Raw genomic sequence first — 20,132 nt, 5'->3', positions numbered from 1 at the left:
ATTTTTTGATATTATGTCATATACCAGCACTCATCATAGCATTAAATACATGAATGTATGCTCATTGGAGCCAACAAAGAGAATTACCCCGATCAGCTCTACACATTATCTTTCGATATTTTATTTCGCCATACAGCTTACATAATTATATAGTACATGCTTGGACATGACCACTCTGCACAGCGACGTGACTTCCGTTCAATGAATATGGTAACTATACACCGTATTTTGCTGTCAACTTTAAAACAGCTTCGAGTGTGTAGGCGTTAACATATGAAACAATCTCTTAGATTTTTACATTTATCAGAGGACAATTTATGCATCTTTTTTTCCGATAGAAACTTCGTTTCATAATGTCGGCCGGACAATTCTAAAAGTTCTCCATACGATTATTTCGAATGGTACTCGACTAACAAACAGAAACCTTAGCTGTACAATATCGATGCACCAGTGGCGGCGTAACCGGGGGGGGGGGGGGGCTTGGGGGCTCAGCCCCCAATGAAAAAGTTGAGGGTGCAAATGCATGATAAGCCCCCCCCCCAATATTTACCAAGGCTCCGAAAGGTGCATCTGCCCATTTTTCAATGCATACTTGCCGTCGATCTGTCCGATGCACACGTATTCTATATAGGTGTAATAATTTTAGTAAATGCTGGGGGGACCCTCGGCCCGTCCCTTGGCTATAGACCACATTGTCACCCAACCGCGTCTTCACGCACCGTGAATTACCCATTTGTTGACATTAAGAAATGCTTTCTGTTTTTTCTTATGACATTTATTTAATTATTGCATTACATTGCAAGTAGTAATTTACTACACTCAAAAACGTCTTTGCGAGTACACTACGAGTAATAGCTACTCTCTTAAAACACCATCGAATATACAAATTACAATGATTTTACAGATTTTTACGTGCAATCTGAGAAATTGCAGGCTTGAGACCCATATTTTAGGGCTAGGTATTCGCAGCATAAAACACTCGAGAAGTGCCGTTTCCGGCCATCTGGAGGTTTGAAAAACCGCGCCAATTGATGGTGGCGCTCCGCTTAGATAGTCTTCACACATTAGCCCCCCCAATAATTTTCCCGTTCCGCCGCGCCTGCGATGCAAAATAAAAACCGTTAATCATATAGGCATATGTAGCTTACTAAGATGACTTGATTGGGTTATCTTCTTCACCAAGCTAACATTGGCTAAGAGTTAGACATGATTGTATATCTTTATAGTAAAACAAAAGCCATGCTTTATACAGGGCTCTAGACTCGAATGTTATCATGTAGTGTAGAGAATTGACTCGTTCATAACTACGATAACTTCCGACATTCATCTGGCATGCTAGAGTGGTTTCCTCCATCACACGAGTAAGTCACCCGAGCATTGGCAACTTTCGTTTTTCTTGACTACTTGTCATCACACGTTAGAAACACACGCTGAATGATAAGTTACTAGCTACAACGCACATCTACATGAGGGTCTTGTGTAATAGTAACTTAGGTTTTCATAGTCCTAGCTGGCCTTTGTCTTCACGCCACCATCAGTACAATTTTTGCATACGGTGACATAATACACGATTCTTTGTGCAGGCTTTACCTGCCAGTGACCTTACTCAACCCACGGAAACAGGCGACAGGAAGTTATAACTGGTAGGAGCAGCAATATTTTTCAATTCTTCAGGCTTAGCATATATCTGTCTCACCCTAAATTCTTGTAAGTTGAAACCTTATTGAAACCAATGTTTGTAAACAAATGATCTCGATTTCTAAATATCCACCTCAGGTTGCAATTTCACTGTTCCGAAACTTCTTGGTTGGTTATTACCGTGATTTCCACAAAATTAAGGCCATTGTTTTCATGGTATGAAGGATTCTTTTGAGATGACGCGCTAAAGTGTATATCACTGGAACTGGCGTAACCTGACATCACCGGCTTTGTAAGAATGCGGAACTTGTTTCTACATCTCTGGAGAATGACAGAATGCTCTAACATTCTTATCAAATGAGTGTTCCTTGTCCTCGTTCCTGGGAAACGCGTTTTACCTTGTTGTCATGGAGATATGATAAGCTTATTTTAAGGTCATAAACAAGCCGTTATCGGTTTTACACTCCATTCCCAGTAGTGCGGTATCTCAACAGACTATTACAACTAAACAAGGTTTCTCTCATCAAGTGAATGGGTGGAGAGAAACGCTCTCAGATCTTGTTGGTAGGGTCTGTAGAGGCAATTTAGAAGGTGCCGGGTTTCGTTGCCCATGGTTATCTTAGTTCGTTTTCCGCTAAGGACTGTTCGTTTTGCACAGATCACTTTAAGCTCATCCTCGGGTATGGGATCTGGAAACAAAACACAATAACTAAATGTCGACATGGAAAGAGAACAAACTTGGAAGGTTGAAACAATGTAAATATTATTATTATTATATATATATATATATATATATATATATATATATATATATATATATATATATATATATATATATATATATATATATATTGTATCCTATGCTAGAACCCTATTTTATTAGTCAACGCTATTTACGTCATTTTGTATTTGTAATCATTTGTCATTTCTAAGAATGATTAATATGCTTCAATCACCTGTAGGTCGTTGTAAGTAACCCCTGCAATGACCCCGCACCCTCTGTTTCCACGGTAACGCAAACATCTATAAACATTTTATGGTCATGGGATGAGGTGAAAACTGTTGCCAATTTGGGAATCAAAAACAACGGTATATAGTTTTGACGTCACTTTTGTTAGGATTCCATGAAGGGCCAAGAAAGAATATAGTCTGGGCCTGTGATGGCTCATAAATCTACCAAGTCATAAATTTACCAAGAGCAAGGAACTGGTAGGCACGGGTCATAACACCAACACAGTCTGACTCCCAAACGGCCAGATCGATCACGAAAAACTGGTTAGCCGGAAAAACCTTGAACCACTCCCGTAAAAGCACAGAATAAAGACCGAGAGAAACACGCTACAGGAAGGAAAAGTAAATGGAGATAAGGAACTTACTTCAGTTGACATAACATATAGAGCAAATTTGTAATGATTTTTCGTTTTCATACTGATGCGACCTCCTCCAGCTGCAGTTATTACTGTCATACTTTTTTTTTAAACATTTATGCGTTACTGACCAATGATCCGCACAAACTTTACACAAACATTTAACCCGATCATAGTTTTTCATAATTCTTATTGATTTCTGCTGCTAGTCTATAGTTTTTACTTCTGCAAAACTTGACATTAAGCAGAGGTCTTTCAGGCATTTTTAAGAACAATGCTTATAGGCTTACCGCGATGCAATCTTTCGACCAGATTCGTTCAACGCCAATACAAGCCAAGTCGTCGTTTAGTCTTTGCTTACATTTGTGGAATTCTTGAAGAGCTATCAAAACCTTTCGATGAAAGTCTTCAGGTGTTCTTCTAAAATCACCGAAGTAGTGATAGTCAGAAAATAGCCTGGGTAATGATGAAGAAAAGAGTCAATACGCATGCGTGTTTATGACTGTCTACAAATAATGAGTGAGTGTATTCGGTAAGTTTCAGGCCGATTTAAAATTCTCAAAATAAAAGATAACATTTGGCTTTTATAATATATAAAAGACAAATGCTAAGGTCATCACTATTGCCCGCTCCCAGATATTGCTAGAATGTGAGATAATGATTAGATATGCTCAATTTTCAAGAAACATTTTAATGACACTCTAAAAGTAGCTATCCACAACTGAGAAATAGGATAGTAATTTTTTAGTGTCGCAATGCAATGACATTTGGGACCTATATAGGCCTACTGATGATTTTTAATATCAGCAATTAGTTCTCTGCAAAGACTTTGTCTGTACAAATTATGTTAAGTTAATGTTATGTTTGGTTGAGTTACAAGAATGAATATAACTAGAGATTAAACTTTGTGAGGGGACTGCATGGTTGAGACTAAGGTTCAATTTAAGGTTTGAGATGATGGGAGAGAGTTTTTTGGGGGGAGGGGGGGGGGTGAAGTATCAGTGCATGAGAGTTTAGGGGGGGTGGGGTGATCAATGAGAGTTAAAGGGGGTGAGATCAATGTGCTGCTGGAAACACCGATCGGGTTGAAATATGGAGATGTGCCGCTCCCATCCTCCCTTCCGCCTCTCCTTCCCCGGTACGTGTCGTTTGACCTGGATTTACTTCAAAATAGATGATTCACCAATTAAGCACTTGGAATGTGGAATTGCTTGATCACCGGATTTGGCTTATAGAAACATTTCTAAATCATTTTCCTTTTAATAGACTAGGATGGCTACATCGATACAAAAAGTAATCTTTACAGTTCAACTTACAAAACTATAGACGGTCACATGGAAAAGGGAAACCCCCTAAAATAAACAAGGATAGGCTAAGTGTAATTACTTCACGCGTCCAGTGGCGCGCAAATCTGCCTCTATGGGGACAGTACTGCTCATTATTCCATGGATGATTCAGTGACACTATTAGTATGCACAAAGGCATTTAAAGTATTTTAACAAGCAAAGACTTTACACAATTCCAGTCGTATTATGACACTGCGTTCTATTATAAAACAATTAATCATGCATGTATGCCGTACCCCATTGCTCAACTTCTATAAATAAACTTGACGGATTCTTTACCCTTGACGAGATTCGTTACCTCTCAATTTTATACTATTAAACCAGGTAAATAGCACTCGACACGTAGAGTTATTATGTTTTAACAGTGTAGATTCACAGGACATGTAGAGTTATTCTGTTGTAACAGGTAAATTCACACGATGTAGAGTTATTCTGTTATAGCAGTGTAAAATCACACTACATGTAGAGTTATTCTGTTACACCAGGTAAATTCACTCGACATGTACAGTTATTCTGTTATGATAAATTTAGTATCGATCCTGATGTAATGCCGAGGATCAAATTATATCAATTACATTAAAAATAAACAAAACAGAATCGATTTTATATGTTAGAGATTGTTTAACTTTCAACTTGTTACATGGTTTATACCTCTCAACTGGATCCCTGAGAATTATAAAGAATTTGGCTTCAGGTTGGATCGCTTTCAAGACATCGGGAAGTCCAAACCCAACTCCGTCCTTCAGGAACTGAACATCAAACAGACTCCACATGGAGGCCACAGTACCATCACCTATATGAAATGAAACAACATTCTTCACCTGAACTATTTCTTTATATTATGTCTGCATTATTATTGTACTGTTTACTTGTTTAAATGTTTTAAACTTTTTTGTTAGAGACAAAACCCCTGTCACTTGTTGCAATTTATACACTTAACAGACAAGACTTACTTTCCATGAGGTCTTGATATACCGGGACGAATCAATTCATTCACCGTTCGTTATGCTAAATCAAAAACGTGTCAGTATGGTTTATAAAAAAGTGTGTTTAGTGGAGATTGCATACAACTTTGTTGTGCATTAGTTACTTCTAAGACAATAACGGCCCCTTTTCGTTCAATGTTAAGAAGGGCAAATGATCTTAGTCATTTACCTGTTATTAATTTTCGTTTGCTCGTTTGTATTGCTTCACGGAAATCTTTAAAATATTCCATATAAACACCAAGATCATGCGGCTGACGAACTGAGAAAAAAAGAAAAGAAAGAATTATGTGGAAACTTCGGTCATTGCCTATACCATAGAGGTATTACGTTAATAGTTACATGCATATATACACCCTCTCCCAAGAAAAACAAAAGCAGGGTAGGAAACAATGGCACATAGCCAAAGGTGGACAGAAGAAGGACTGTTAAATTTGGAAATAAATTGAAGTGCCAACACTCAATCTGCCTTTCATACCTTCCCATTCAACTGTATCCCTCCCTACCATCTTCATCCTTCGCATTCAACTGTATCCCTCCCTACCAACTCCTTCCTTCCCATCCGGTCATATCCCTCCCTACCATTTCCCTTTTTTATTCCCATCCGATTGTATCCATACGGTAACTATACCTTCCCCTTCCGTACACATCCGATCATATCCCTCCCTCCCTACCGTCCTCTTCGATTCTCTACCCATCCGGCCATTTCCCTCGCTACCATCCCTTTTCATTCCCATCCGACTGTACCATCCCTACATTCCCCTTCCCATCCGGCCATATCCCTACCAACCATCCTTTCCCCTCCCATGCGATTGTATGCCTCCCTACCATACCGTTCCCATCCCATCTGACCATATCCCTTCCAATCATCCCCTTCCAGTCATCCACTTCCAAAACGACTGTATCATTCCCTACCATACCCTTCCCTCCTCATCCTATCATATCCCTCCCTACTATCCCCTTCTCTACCCATCCGACTGTATCCCTCCCTACCACCTCCTTTCATCCCATCCGATCATATCTCTACCTACCATACCCTTCCCATTCGACCATATCTATACGTATCATTCCCTTCCCGTCCAATCATATCCCCCTATACCCCTTCCCATCCGATCATATACCATTCCCTGTCGATCCCGTTCTGTCCATTCCGGACGGTTGGAAAGCCCCAGTTAGCATTTTCAGGATCCAGAAAGGATATAGTAGGCCTACAACGAAAAGCAGAGGTACAGAAGGGCCAAAACGTCAATAGGAAGAAAGAAGGTATCGTTCTACATACTGTAATGCAACTTGTTCCAAAAACCCGGCTCCTTCCACTTTGGTCGAATGATTTGTGGATGAGAAGTTAGCTTGTCAAATAAATCACTGCTGCCGCACTTTGGCATTCCTATGACGTAAAAGTAAGGTAGACAATAAACATGACTTCCTTTATGCCTCCAGCATGGATTCTCGTACTGCTCTAGGAAGTTATCAGGAACTTCATTAAATATCTGCAAACAATGTGAAGAAAAAGGCTGCGTTTGGTTCTAAATAAATTATAAAATGATTTGGTATTGTCTCAGTTTATAAGTTTACAGCGTGGCAGTTATAATGATATATATATATATATAGGTGGTGATTAGGGACATCAGTGCGAACAATCTCATCAAGTTCTGTTATTGATGACAGAACTGATGACTCAGTTTGTGTTGATATTAATTGAAAGAAATATGAATTCAAACAATGGCTTTAGTATTTATAATAGATAGACCTACCCTCGTCATGAACATCCATCCCAAAGGGCTAAGACATATATTGTTCCTCTTTGGGATGTATTATACTATATTTTTTTTCCAACGGCAACGTTGCTTTCGAACCAGACCGACAAAGCATAGGCCTATCAGAGGATATGTGGAAGTGACAGGGTACGATATGTGGAGAAGGCGACAAGGACTATGGAGAGAGTATAGAGGTAAGTTGAAGGCATTGGGGAGCTACGCATCCCTCTGTCAAAGTCTCTTTTTCTCGCCTTTCCTTATCTCTCACTTCACTGTCACTGCTTTCTAGTCTGCTTCCATTTCCTGATGTAATTCTTGCGCCATGTACCGTTCTTCAGTAATTATTAGTTATTGTGATGGTCGGTGGAAAGAGGTTTTACTGAAGAACATTACGTTTCGTCCTTGGTAAAAAAGTTTTTGTTCGAATAATTTCTACGTGCCCCCCCCCCCCAAAGCCACCCCTTGGTGACGCCACTGCTCTGCCAGTCAGCTACACACAAGAGAGGGTGAGAAATGAGGCTTACCTTCGGGGCTAATCTGTAAAGTTTTAAGGGTGCACTGTTGTTTCCTTTACTCTTCCTGTATCTAGCATACGCCCCGGAAGTAACAGTTACAGCCAATCGTTTCTTAGCTATTTTAACAGCTTTTTCTCTTCCATCGATGCAACTGTCTTTAATTTGGTATCTCAAATTACCCTTCAAAGCTCCACTCAAGCATTCATTCTTTATTCTGTCCCATGCAAACAATTTTCGTCTGATTTGTGAAAACATATTTGTTCTTTTTAAAAGTTCCTCGCTATATTCTGGGATAACCAATTTTGGGTTTGCTTTTATATGGTAAATCGTCAACACTAGGGATGCTATCGATACGGCAATGAAACTAAACAGCTGGAACCGATGTCGGGAAACCTGCGAAACAGTTAAATGAAAATGAATATAACATTTGGGGGCGTGTAGATGGCATTTAGCCACACTCTGTGGGGGGGGGGGGGAACGGTGAACTGACCAAAATTAGAGGGGGTAATTGCCATACACCAAACTGGAATCACTGAATGTCGTCTCTGTATAATAAGTATAGGCTAAATCCCTCTATACATATAACCATGTCAAGCAAATAACGTATTATATAGTATCGACGAACTCGTGACACCTGATGTATACAATGCTAACCTGTAATTACTAGTTTCTATGAGTCTGGTGTTTGCATACCATTCTTTTGTTTCGTATAAATTCCTTTCCTTTGTTTTACTCCATCGTCATTGTTGTGACAACATGGCAGCTCACATGGACATAATAACCCTCCTACTACAATGCCTGTTAATAACGATATAGCTTACATTAAACCTCTTTTGAGTTTCCGCCTATACACAATTGTCAGTAAACTTCTTATGAACTGCCTTCAAAATAACGAAGGAGCTTTTTGGTCATTAATAAGTATTTCATTTTCTTAAATTTAAACTGGTGTGAGTGAAATTAAAGCCTTACTTGATCAAAGCACATTCTTCGCTGGTCCATTTTTTCATTCACGTCACCATAATCGAAATATGTGTGTCTCTGAAGCAGTTCTGATTCTTTCATTTCAACACAAACAATATAAGATCACATTCACATACGGAATGCTAAGTTCCTTGTGCCCAATCTACTGCATATAGTGCGTTCAATGTGTATTTCAAGCGAGGGTAGGCTACAGCAAACAGGTTATTTGGCATCATAACCGTACAATCAGATTCGCATTGTAATCATGAATAGTATACTTAGAAAACAATCTGAGACTATCCGAGTACTCTGCTTTTATGTCTGTTACTTGGAGTTCAATCTTTGGTGACTATTTCAACACAAAACTACAATAGGAATCAGTGATATGGTCACGGGTCAATGCATCAGAATGAGTTGCGTGAAATGGTTCCTAATGGTACTTTTATTATTGAAAATAAGAAACTGATTAGCGCCATCACTATTATGAGGACGCTCGCCCAGTATTGCCCAAATACGGTATTTTAAGAATATTAATCTGAGACAACTTGTGTTTTAGGAACGTATGTGCGTATGTATGTATGTATGTATATGTGATCTTCCCGCAAGCAGGAACTCGCGAAAGAAGCCATGGAGGCTTGTAGACTCGCAAGCTGACTGAAGCCAATCTCTCGTCCACATCACACATCACACATCCATTTAACGTCCATGTCGGGAAGTTGTTATTGAACAACACCCTTGCCAGACGACACACATTGCTGTCGGCGGGGAATCGAACCGGGGATCTCATGACTGGGAGACGCCGGCGTTAACCACTAGGCTATACACTCCGCCTAACGTGGCGATTAACCGGAGAAACAACAGTCCTCCCCTATTGCCATTGATTATGGCAATATTTCTATTTACAACTGGTAAAAAATATTTCATGTTGTATCCATTGGGGTTTCAATATCGTGGACGTAACAAAAAGTTCATCCATGCTTTACATTTGGAGTATTCTGGCTTATTGCAGAAAGTTACTTACAGATGATTCCCTTGATAAGTTTGAAGTAATACCACCGTGTATTTTTGAGTTATGTTTAGGCCTACTTGCCAAGGATTCACATACGCACACACACCACACACACGCACGCACACATACAGTCTCAATCCCATCACTATCCTATAGATTAATTTTGCTTTCAGCAAGGGGAAAAAACCTGGAGAACAATCCAGTCCAATCAAAGTGGATATATCGGGTTGGTTAAACATTTATTTAATTCACCTTCCTGTGTAAAACCGAACATCTCACTATACCAACAATCTTCTGGACTAAATCGTTTTTGAGGAAGATTTCAAATTTGTCTTACATATGGGCTGTATCATCGGCCCAAAGTGCACCGTATATGCAGCTTATAAACCGATGGCAATTTGAATAGCTTCAGATATGACCACATTATGGTCACACTACTATAAAATAAGGCTTATTGAGAACGAAACGCAAGCAACTGATTGATACAATCCTATTTTACTCTCCTAATGGTTGAAAAAGAACTACGATGAACTAATAGCCGTTGAATATTCATGAGGCAAGTGGTGTCTGGTAGAAATACACGTATATGCTATAGCAGCCTGTGTGAACTGAATAATAGCGTTATAAGGTAAAACCAAACAAACAATACCGTCACTGTAGAATATCTAACACGAATCCAATTTGAAAGATATTATAGCTTACCTATACATCCCATGATCCCAATATGCTATTATATAATTATTATTGTTTTGGAAGTCAGTGTCGATGGAGATAATTGTTGTTGATTCGTTTAGGGAATTTATTCACTGAGGCGAATCACAACACAGATATTGTTCCCCATGAATGCCAATGCTAGACTTTTTATCTGCTGTTCAGAGAGGTATTTTTTAATTAAATTGTTTTGTTATAGTTGGAATAGTTTAGTGGAATTTACCAACCCTACATATACTATACACAATGGCGAGTGCACAGAATCGTCTTACCAGGCTCGTTGGTTTCATTACAAACAATTGTTATTTTCTATAGTCCTGAAGTTCCGCATACCCTCGACTATATATAGACTATTACAAAGGCTACAGGAGGAAGCTGATGTACTGTGTACTGTGGTACGACAGGCTATACAACATGTGCAGTCTTTAACAGACCGTATTGGAGGCGTCGAAGGCAACTATGCATGTGTGTCTTTATTACCCAGCAGAATGACTCGACTATTTGGTGGTTTCAAAAATGAGCCATGCATGTTAAACAAAGTACTAACTACACTGCTACGACTTTAGAGTCGGGAGGTGTGTCTTTGTGTGGGGGAGGGATGGGGGAGGGGGAGGAGGGGGTCCTAATAACTGAAATGAAATTTCATAGTAGTTATTCATCTTTCTGACATGTGTCTTAGGTTCACTTCGAGAGAACAAGAAATATCAGAAAATTCTGCAGCTTCTGAGAGTTTCGTCTCTGGACACATACCGTATCAGAGTTTGGGGTTTCATAATGGCGGCCCAGAACTCCTTAGTAACAAGATCACCCATCCTATCATGGAAACTCGAAATACGTCTACGTAGTTTTATTGATGGATAACGCTATGATGTTTAGAACTATCATGCTTTAAACAAGTTCGTTTTACAAATTGATATTATGAAAGAAATCCACTCAAGTAGTTGATTGGCTACTGTATTCCAGATATATCCACATACAGGGATGATGACAGCCTATACACATCACCATGTTCAGTGAAGGATAACACGAACAGTTCAAAGCTTGTGCAACCAGTCCATATAGTTTGACGTGTCCGAGTTGAGTCGTATCCAGAAACACTTCATTCGTTATTTGTTCACATCGGGTTAATCTCTTTCCTTTTCTTGTATGTTGTTTTACTTGCAACTAAGAAAGTTGATATTGTTGTTCTAACTTCTATGCAATAATTTACCAATTATTTCGGCGAAGAAAAGAAAAAATGGGAGATGGGTTTATGAAAGTGTTAAAGCATTTCGGTTACCATGGGCGCAAGGATCTTAAAGGTTCAGTCTAAAAGAATTCATGGAAAAATACTAACTTATTAAACAAATCATTGATTCAATACCCTGTAACCCCACACAGACATTTAAAGGTGCCGACGCATCGATCTTAGCAATATTTCCAGGGCCGATACTGGCCGGCGCAGAAAACGTGCCCGCCGGCCCACAATTTGTCCTTCCGTAAACTTTGACAAGTAAATCGCCGACCATGTACTAGCAAACGTATATGGTAGGCCGCATGGGAAATAATTGCTGAATTATGTTCGACATGAAAACGAATTATACCGCATAAATACGAATTATGTCCGACATAAATACGAATTATGTGCCACATAAATACGAATTATGTCCGGCATAAATCGACCAATCAGGTGAGCGCATCTTCCTGCCTAATCATGTGGTACATAAATCAAATTTATGTAAATCAACCAATCACGTACAGAATCATATAGAATGTCAGTCAACTCAGCATAAAGTCAACTCGACACATTCCAACTCGACCAAACCGTCACATCGACACACGGTTAACTTGACATAACTTAGGTCAACTCGTCACACTGTCTCGTTTTGTCGGGTGCGTATGCCGGCGAGGTTGTAAATGGTTAATTTCCATTTGTTTTTGTATGCCTGTAGCTTAAATTTTTATCCACCCTAATTAAAACGTAAAAACCGAACATACTACTCCCCCCCCCCCCCTCCTCCTCAAATAAAAGATAAAGGAATAATTGAACACAAGTTTACTAAATCAACAGTTGCAAAATCTAGCACAGATTACATCTAAGGATCCTTAATTATTAGGCCATATAATATATCGACACCCACCCCTTACACCTATACTACCCTGCAGGACGGTGATCAATATAGCTTTATACGTGCCTGGTGTGCCGAGACTACTCTCTCTTGATAAATTCTGTAACCGGTAAAACAAACATCCACACTTCATTGAACACACCAAACGCACAAGCAACCCCACAACACACAAACTGTAACCCACCGAACGAAAACGTATTTATGCGGTACATAATTCGGATTTATGCGATACATAACTACGATTGAGGTACCGCATAAATAAGCATCGAGATGCGCTCACGTGATTGGTCGATTTATGTCCGACACAATTCGTATTTATGTGGTACATAATTCGGATTTATGTTGGACAAAATTCAGCAATTATGTCGGACATAATTCAGCAATTATTTCACATGCGGCCCACCATAAACGTACACGAATTTGCATAGTTTAATCAAAGTGGGTCTGTTTCCCAATTCTTTAAGTAACCGTTCATCGTTGCTTTCTTTTAATGATTACACTCATGTCGGCTTGCTTGAATACAACATTCAAGTGTTTCTCTACTTGGCCGTATAGTTGTTGTTAGTTGACAGATAGGGAAGTTTTCTTACTTCTAACATGTTGCAGTATTTACTTGGTATTTTACATATATATCTACAATATGTTACATGACCTAAGTTGGGATCCGAGGAATGATTACAGGTTTAATTAACATATTTAAAATAATTAACTCGTTTAATAGAATAATCAAGTTTCGATAAATATTGTTTGCAACAGAAGTATACGTATGCAATATTACTGTTACCTATTTACTAACATATATTTTATTCTATAATTGGACGTATACGTGTTAGTTTTATTCAACGTGTTTACCCGTTTTGGAGCTTAGAAGGGGAACATAAAGCAATTTTACTCCGTCTTAAGCCCGGGTCACATCTGCGCGATTCAACACGCGATTCAACTCGCAACTAAAATCACGCGCATCAGAAAAGTTGCTTCAAAGAAGTTGCGCCGATTAGGACATTGCTCTATTGCAAATCAACCCAAATCGACGGCGCAACTTTTATTGCGCAACAAGTTGATACCCGTGTCTAACTACGCGATTCAACTTCAATTGTATTGCGAGTTGAATCGCGTGTTGAATCGCGCAGATGTGACCCGGGCTAGTTTCCTATATGTAAACGTGCACGCATCATTTACTCTACACAATTCATTGTGCTGGTGACTTCATTTAGATGACCTTATCGTAACAAAACAATTTAGTCAAATAGTTATTCCTATTAAAATGCGTCAATTTCTCAAAGTTCACAGATATTGCTGACTTTGAATGTAAACAAGCATGACAGTGACTTTTCTTGTGTGTGTGTGCATTGTTCATACGAAAATTGACAGATACATGTTAAGAGAAGCTATGATAAAAGCGGTTCCTTGAAAGTAGACTGTGCATATTTTATTATCAAGTTTAACTTTACTGTCAGGGCATGTATGTTGTTTAAATTATGGTTATAGGCAAACTGTTGATTTATTCTTCATAAAGTCATCTATAGTCTGTACCACTTCTAATTGATTTGATATTCACGGATCGTGACAGCATGTCTAGTCGAGCACATATAGGCTGCAACTCGGCCAGCACTTCACAAAGACGTGTAACGTTATTTCAGTGTGATGGCTTCAGAACATGCTTCAGATGTAATACAAAATAATACAAGTATATATGGTGTGCTGTGGTATATGCAATAACAAAAATTAAAAACATTACTTGGATGAAATATTAGAATTTATGAAACGATGGGAGAACATTATCGTTAGTAATCCTTGCCTGAACAAAGACGTAATCGTCAAGCATACGTCTTAAAGGGGCATTCTACACCAAGGGCGTAGGAACCGGGGGCTGGGGGGGGGGGGCGCCAGCCCCCCCCCAGTGAAAAATGTGGAGGGGCGGAAGTATCATTCAAGTCAGAAAACCCCTTTTTCATTTCCAAATGAGAAAAAATCTCGTTGAATACAGATTAATTTAATCCTTAATTTTCGGTGAAATTTCTTATACATTAGATATGTTTTAAAAAAAAATCGTTTAGGCGTCACATATGTACTGCATCGGGATTTCGTGATTTTGTGTAACAAAAAATAAGTTTACACAGCAGACTTTTCGTTGTTTATACATTGCGCTGTCCATCTCCAATGCGAGGAATGTTCGCATGTAGGCTACTCTATCGTTTACAATCGGCCAGTTCTGCGAAGCCTAAGCTTTCGGTACTACCAATGGCGTAGGAGGGCACTTTTGAGTGGGGAGGGGGGGGTGAAGACTGATGGCCGGCCTGGGGAAGGGGTCTAAGGGGAGGGATGTCCACCTCCCCTTTAGACATGTTTGGCATTTCCAGGTGGCCTCAGATGCAATTTGGTGCAATATGGCACACTTCACACTTTATCATTTATTAAGAAATGAAAAAGGGGGTTTCTGACTTGCGAAGCGGGGGGGGGGGGGCGGAATGATACTTCCGCCCCTATATTTTTCACTGGGGGGCTGGCGCCCCCAGCTCCCCGGTTCCTACGCCCTTGGGTACTACATTCTGCTCTGAAATCGTTTCAGCCAAGTTTCATCTTTCAATGTTCCAAATACTTTTCAAGCTCTTTTACTGTAAAGTTGATCGTGAATTTTATTTCACAGAACGGTTTTAGAACTGTAGTTGAGTGTGAGAGTGTAGCCTATTAAGTGCAGCGCTTTGTACCTGACAAGTTGGCATGGTATATAGGCTGTATACGTACGTTCGCGATGTGTACGTAATATATAATAGGCAATCACCTGTGCGTGTACACGGGAGATGTACTTCGGAAATGGGAGTGCTAACTTCAAGTGCACCTTGCGTAGGAACACGGCCATCAAATATTTCTTATATTTTCTACACACATGTTTGTGTGCCTCGGTCCGATTTTAACTTTTAAAAGGCTGAGAAGAAATATCGCAATGAAACAATTTCACCCAGGACTGTTTGAGTTATATTCGGTTTATTTAAACTATTTTATAATAACAGATATATCTTACGTAAGATTTTTAAGCAAAACTCAATGTTTCGACCTTTTGTTTTATATTATACATTCACTGGAAAAGTTATATTATATCCACTTAATAGCCCCATGAGAAGAAAATGTAATTTGTGATTCCTAAAGCCAGATCTCGAAAGAGATACTTTGAACAGACCTTTGTTAATGAAATGGTCGTAAACGACAAAGGCAAATGAATGTATATAATTGAAATCGCAATGAGTTGGAAAATCAAGAACAGTGAAAAAACTTCCAGCGTCCACCGGGTTTCGAACTCGGGCCTCCCGCTTTATATGCGGACACCCTAACCACTGGGCTATGGACGCTGATTGTATGTCCAGAGGTTCGAAACCGGTAAGGAAGGGCGTTATTCCACTGTAGGCGTTTGTCACCTGTATCGAACAATACTATATATATGTATATATATGTATATATATGTATATATATGTATATATATATATATATATATATATATATATATATATATATATATAGGCCTATATATATATATATATATATATATATATATAGGCCTATATATATATATATATATATATATATATATATATATATATATATGTGTGTGTGTGTGTAACGTTTCAACGGACGAGTAAGTTACTCTGTAAAACGTCCGAATGGAATGTTTAATTCGGGTAAAATGACAAAGGCGAAAAAAAGGGATGAAAAGAACGTAGCTGATGTCTATCGGACCAAATCCTCATCCGTAATATTTGGCTCCCTCATTTCGCAAACGTAAGCGAAGGTCTCTTCACACGATTCAAATTGTAAGTTGTCAGATTGATAGACAACGCAGTCATTCTCTTCTGAATTTCCAGAAATTGCGCCAGCTTGCGTCATTGCATTTGATTCGTCCCATTGTAGAGCCCCTTCAATATTTACATCATTTCCGGAGGTCCAGAAAGGTTGGATATCCCCATCTTCCATGACTGTAAGCATCTTGCTCAGGCGATTTCGTACCCCTTCGTCTGAGAGATTAATCAAAGTCGCTTTCGATTGTTTGTAAATAAATGTTTCACACTCGGTTTTCGCCAGGTTCCAAGAAACTGCGTTCTTCTCTAGTTTCACACAGCTCCGTCCAAATCGTTTCCAACCTCCCATGCACATTTCTTTACCGTTCCGTTCACCAGGAAGACGTCCATCTTCGCCATTCATAGGTGCAGCTCCAACACGAGGGAGGTTTGTCCGTTCTCTTGGAGTGTCTTGTACATTGTCTGTGGCAGCCCCCTGGTCCGTGTTCCCGACACCGCCTCCAACAGCTATACGACGATTGCTTGTCAGTCGATTGGTGATGGTCCGGCTTCGAGTCAATCCCCCAACACGGCTTCTTACACTCTGTATCTTAGAAAGTTGACCTGCATTCAATATCCGTCTTCTATCGCCCAGGCTCGGAGCTTGTCTCTTCCAGCGTTCGAACGTACCGGTAACTTCGCTAACACTGTTGTTAAAGCTCTGCACACTCTCTTTAAACTTGGTGATATCTACATCGTAAGCATTAACGGACGTAATGTGCCCGTCAAGAGAAGCGAGCTGCGTCTTAACGTATGTCTCAGAAGGAACATCATTTTGAACCAATATGCAGACAACGCCGATTTGGAGGCTACAGGCAATCTCTATCATTTTCTGCTCATCAGAAGTTATCGCTGCGTAACATTTCAACCTAACAAAAAAAAAGAGAGAGAAAAAAAAAAACTTAAATGAAAAAAAAAAAACTAAGGAATCATGAGGAAAAAGAAGATGAGCAGATATTATCTTATTTTTCCACACTCATTCTTTAAACAATCTGTAAGCATGTGTGACTTGTTTTATTCCAGAATTTATTTTCAACAAAATGAAGTCTTTAGTAGCTGGAAGTTGATTCAATATTAAAACCCTACAAGATCAATCCCGGACCAACTTTCCTAGTTTTCCAAACCTACTTAATTCAGTAGTTACTAATAATCCTGCCTGAAAAATTATTTAAACGTGCTATAATAAAAAAATATATACTTTAATACACTTATCAGTGTGATTTCAGATATAAATAACCTATGTTAAGAATGTAGACTGACCAATGTATTACGATGAGCAACTTTACATGTAATATACATAATATTATACTAGTGCACTTACTTAGTATTATTATAATTGTCATAAACATTGGCCGCTTGAACGTGTTTGAAGGAAAAAGATTTCATAACATTCGACCAAAGCCAAAACAACATTATACAATTTGTAACAAATATTGTTTTACTTAATATGAAACGAATAAAATCATTTTTCTTTGCAAGTATATGACTGTATTGTATTGCAATTGCTTAACATTCTCTAATTGTATAAACTTAACAGCACTGTGGAAATGCTTCGTTGTTTTGTAAATTTAAATGATGCATATTTAAAGAGCAAATCATTTCTAAAAAAAATCAAAAATGTTTTGACATAAACAATTGAGTAACAATGACCAGACGGAAATGATTTAAAAAAAAAAAACGCTTTTAAATCTGTAATATATGGAGTAAACTTACGAGTCTGGCCCCATCACCCAGGCACGATTCAGCTTCGTTCCGGCTAGTTCATCTATATAAAATAAATGATTCAATAAATTCATTACTCTATCAACCAATTAAACAATCAGTCGATCAATCAATTAAACTATCAGGCAATTAACCAATCAGTCGATCAATCAATTAATCTATCAAACAATTAACAGTCAGTCAATCAATCTATCAACCAAGTACCCAACCAGTCGATCAATCAATTAATCTATCAAGAAATTAATCAATCAGTCAACCAATTGCAACCAAGTCCATCAATATAAGCAGTCCATCCATCAATTATACAATCAGTGATCAATAATCAATCCAGCCATTCATATATTTAGCAAAAGTAACAATCAGTCGATCGATCCATTCATGTAGTCATCCATCTATATACGTAGGCGTAGGAGGCAGAAGGTAAGGGGCTGGGGGCGGGGGGGGGGGGGCTGGGGAGAGGGGGCTACAGCTCCCCAACCAAATATTGTTGTGAAAATTCGGGCACTATGCTGATAATGTTTCGGGCACCTACTGAAAATAAATTGCAATGTGTTTTTCATTGGTTAAACTTATATTATTATGATCATTATTATTATTGTAACGACTTCCCCAATAATTATAACCAATATGGAAAGGTAATAACACGGCTAATGATTGTATGTTATTGGCATGCGATGTAATAACCGATGCATGTCTATATGATATGCAAATTAACATGTTGAACGCGCGCGCGAAAAATTCTGGTTATAATTTTTGGGCAAGTCGTTACAGCCCCCCCCCCCCCCTCCCCAAACAAAGTGGGCTCCTACGCCTATGTCTATATATCTATCTGTCAATTAATCATTCGGTCGAACGATTGATGAATTTAGTCAATTAGGTGGTAAAGGTGAAATTCAATTATGGTGCAGATAATTTCAATTATCATCAATGTAGGCTAAGAAGTTAGCAACATGAGAAAATTCCACATGGTTGTAGATATTATGTCCCTTGCAGCTTGACGGGATAGAATTGTTGCAAGTAGAGAACATCACAAAACATGTCTTTTTTTAACGTTAATATTTAATATATTTAGCCTTCAACCAGAAAGATCAATTAAAGTGCCATTGAATGTAATATCTTTTGTAGAAAGCAACCGAAAGAGTATGACTGAGAAAGAGGAGGGCTTGTAGAGTACATTTCCCAAAACCAAACTGACCATTAAATAATAAGTAATGTTTATTACAGAAGTCATTTCTTCCTTATTCTGGTTGAATCAACATTTTTATTTGCACCGTCGCAATGTTACACAAGAAAGTCTGTGGCCCACTGGTTGTACGTATTGACGTTAAATTATTGTGTTATGAGGTATACAGTAGTATTGACAGGACTGTTATAATGATAAATACGCATATGTACATATAAAATACTTTGAATTGGTGAGCGACGTATTGCTAACTCATATCATAAATCTAGACTGGTAGAAATATCTTCCTGCAGATATCAATCCACCTAAGAAGGAGCTTACCTACTGTTGGAAAACGCCATTCTCCTGCTAAATTACCACACTTAAGTAAGGCGTTGGCGTTGTTCTCAACACTATCATCCAATACCCAAAAGCATTTTTCGTCAAAGTGAAAATACCCTTTCTCGGTTGGGCAAGCCGTGAGTGTCACAACTCTTTGTCCAATTATGGAAACTAGCAGAACGACTGCGAGACTGATCCCTGCCATTTTACAAGACAGTATTTTTTTTTAAGAAGATGTCAGTATAGGCTCTCTCGATTTAGTTTTATACAGCTAGTGGTAGAAAAGTATTGTTATTGCCGTTTCTGCCCCTGCTAATACGTGGCTGTTTAAAGGGTGTGAAACCTGTCATTAATATTAGTTATCGCTTAGAGTGTGAAACACACATGCTATTTATCGATTTATTTCTCCGCAGATTGCCTACAGTAACCATTTTATCACACGCATAACGGTCTTATTGTAATAATGGATTTGAAAAAAAGAATATTAACTAATTTTAAGTTACTGCCGGTGCGACAGTGCAACATAACCCCCCTGGATATTTTAAACCCGGTGTGATGTTTGCGAAATTCTGTCATATCCTACAACAGTTTTGACGGATTACAGTTCTATCCTGTAAAACGTGCGGATGAGTAATACTGAACACACAACACAATATATAGTCCGTCCGCCCTTTGTCAAGAT

General features: G+C 38.7%; 2 protein-coding genes and 1 non-coding gene across 3 annotated transcripts; all 3 read right to left on the bottom strand.

The window, feature by feature from the left end:
- Positions 1-105: 105 nt before the first annotated feature.
- Positions 106-8,862, bottom strand: LOC139961008 (carbohydrate sulfotransferase 15-like). The gene is made up of 8 exons (XM_071959824.1): positions 8,576-8,862; positions 7,616-7,999; positions 6,614-6,824; positions 5,507-5,596; positions 5,003-5,144; positions 3,296-3,461; positions 2,832-2,976; positions 106-2,327 (listed from the first exon to the last, which is right to left on the bottom strand). The coding sequence occupies exons 1-8, from the start codon at positions 8,666-8,668 to the stop codon at positions 2,143-2,145; spliced, it is 1,416 nt and encodes a 471-aa protein (XP_071815925.1). The 5' UTR covers positions 8,669-8,862; the 3' UTR covers positions 106-2,142.
- Positions 8,863-15,669: 6,807 nt separating this feature from the next.
- On the bottom strand, positions 15,670-15,741 carry Trnay-aua (transfer RNA tyrosine (anticodon AUA)). Its single transcript has one exon. It is a non-coding gene; the product is annotated as a tRNA-Tyr (tRNA).
- Positions 15,742-15,962: 221 nt separating this feature from the next.
- Positions 15,963-19,757, bottom strand: LOC139971327 (uncharacterized). The gene is made up of 3 exons (XM_071978093.1): positions 19,451-19,757; positions 17,938-17,989; positions 15,963-17,093 (listed from the first exon to the last, which is right to left on the bottom strand). The coding sequence occupies exons 1-3, from the start codon at positions 19,653-19,655 to the stop codon at positions 16,118-16,120; spliced, it is 1,233 nt and encodes a 410-aa protein (XP_071834194.1). The 5' UTR covers positions 19,656-19,757; the 3' UTR covers positions 15,963-16,117.
- Positions 19,758-20,132: the final 375 nt, after the last annotated feature.

Source organism: Apostichopus japonicus, chromosome 1 (assembly GCF_037975245.1).
Source record: "Apostichopus japonicus isolate 1M-3 chromosome 1, ASM3797524v1, whole genome shotgun sequence".
Taxonomy (NCBI): Eukaryota; Metazoa; Echinodermata; class Holothuroidea; order Aspidochirotida; family Stichopodidae; genus Apostichopus; species Apostichopus japonicus.
The sequence above is the reverse complement of the archived record's forward strand: the minus strand, read 5'-3'. Positions and strand labels throughout refer to the sequence as shown.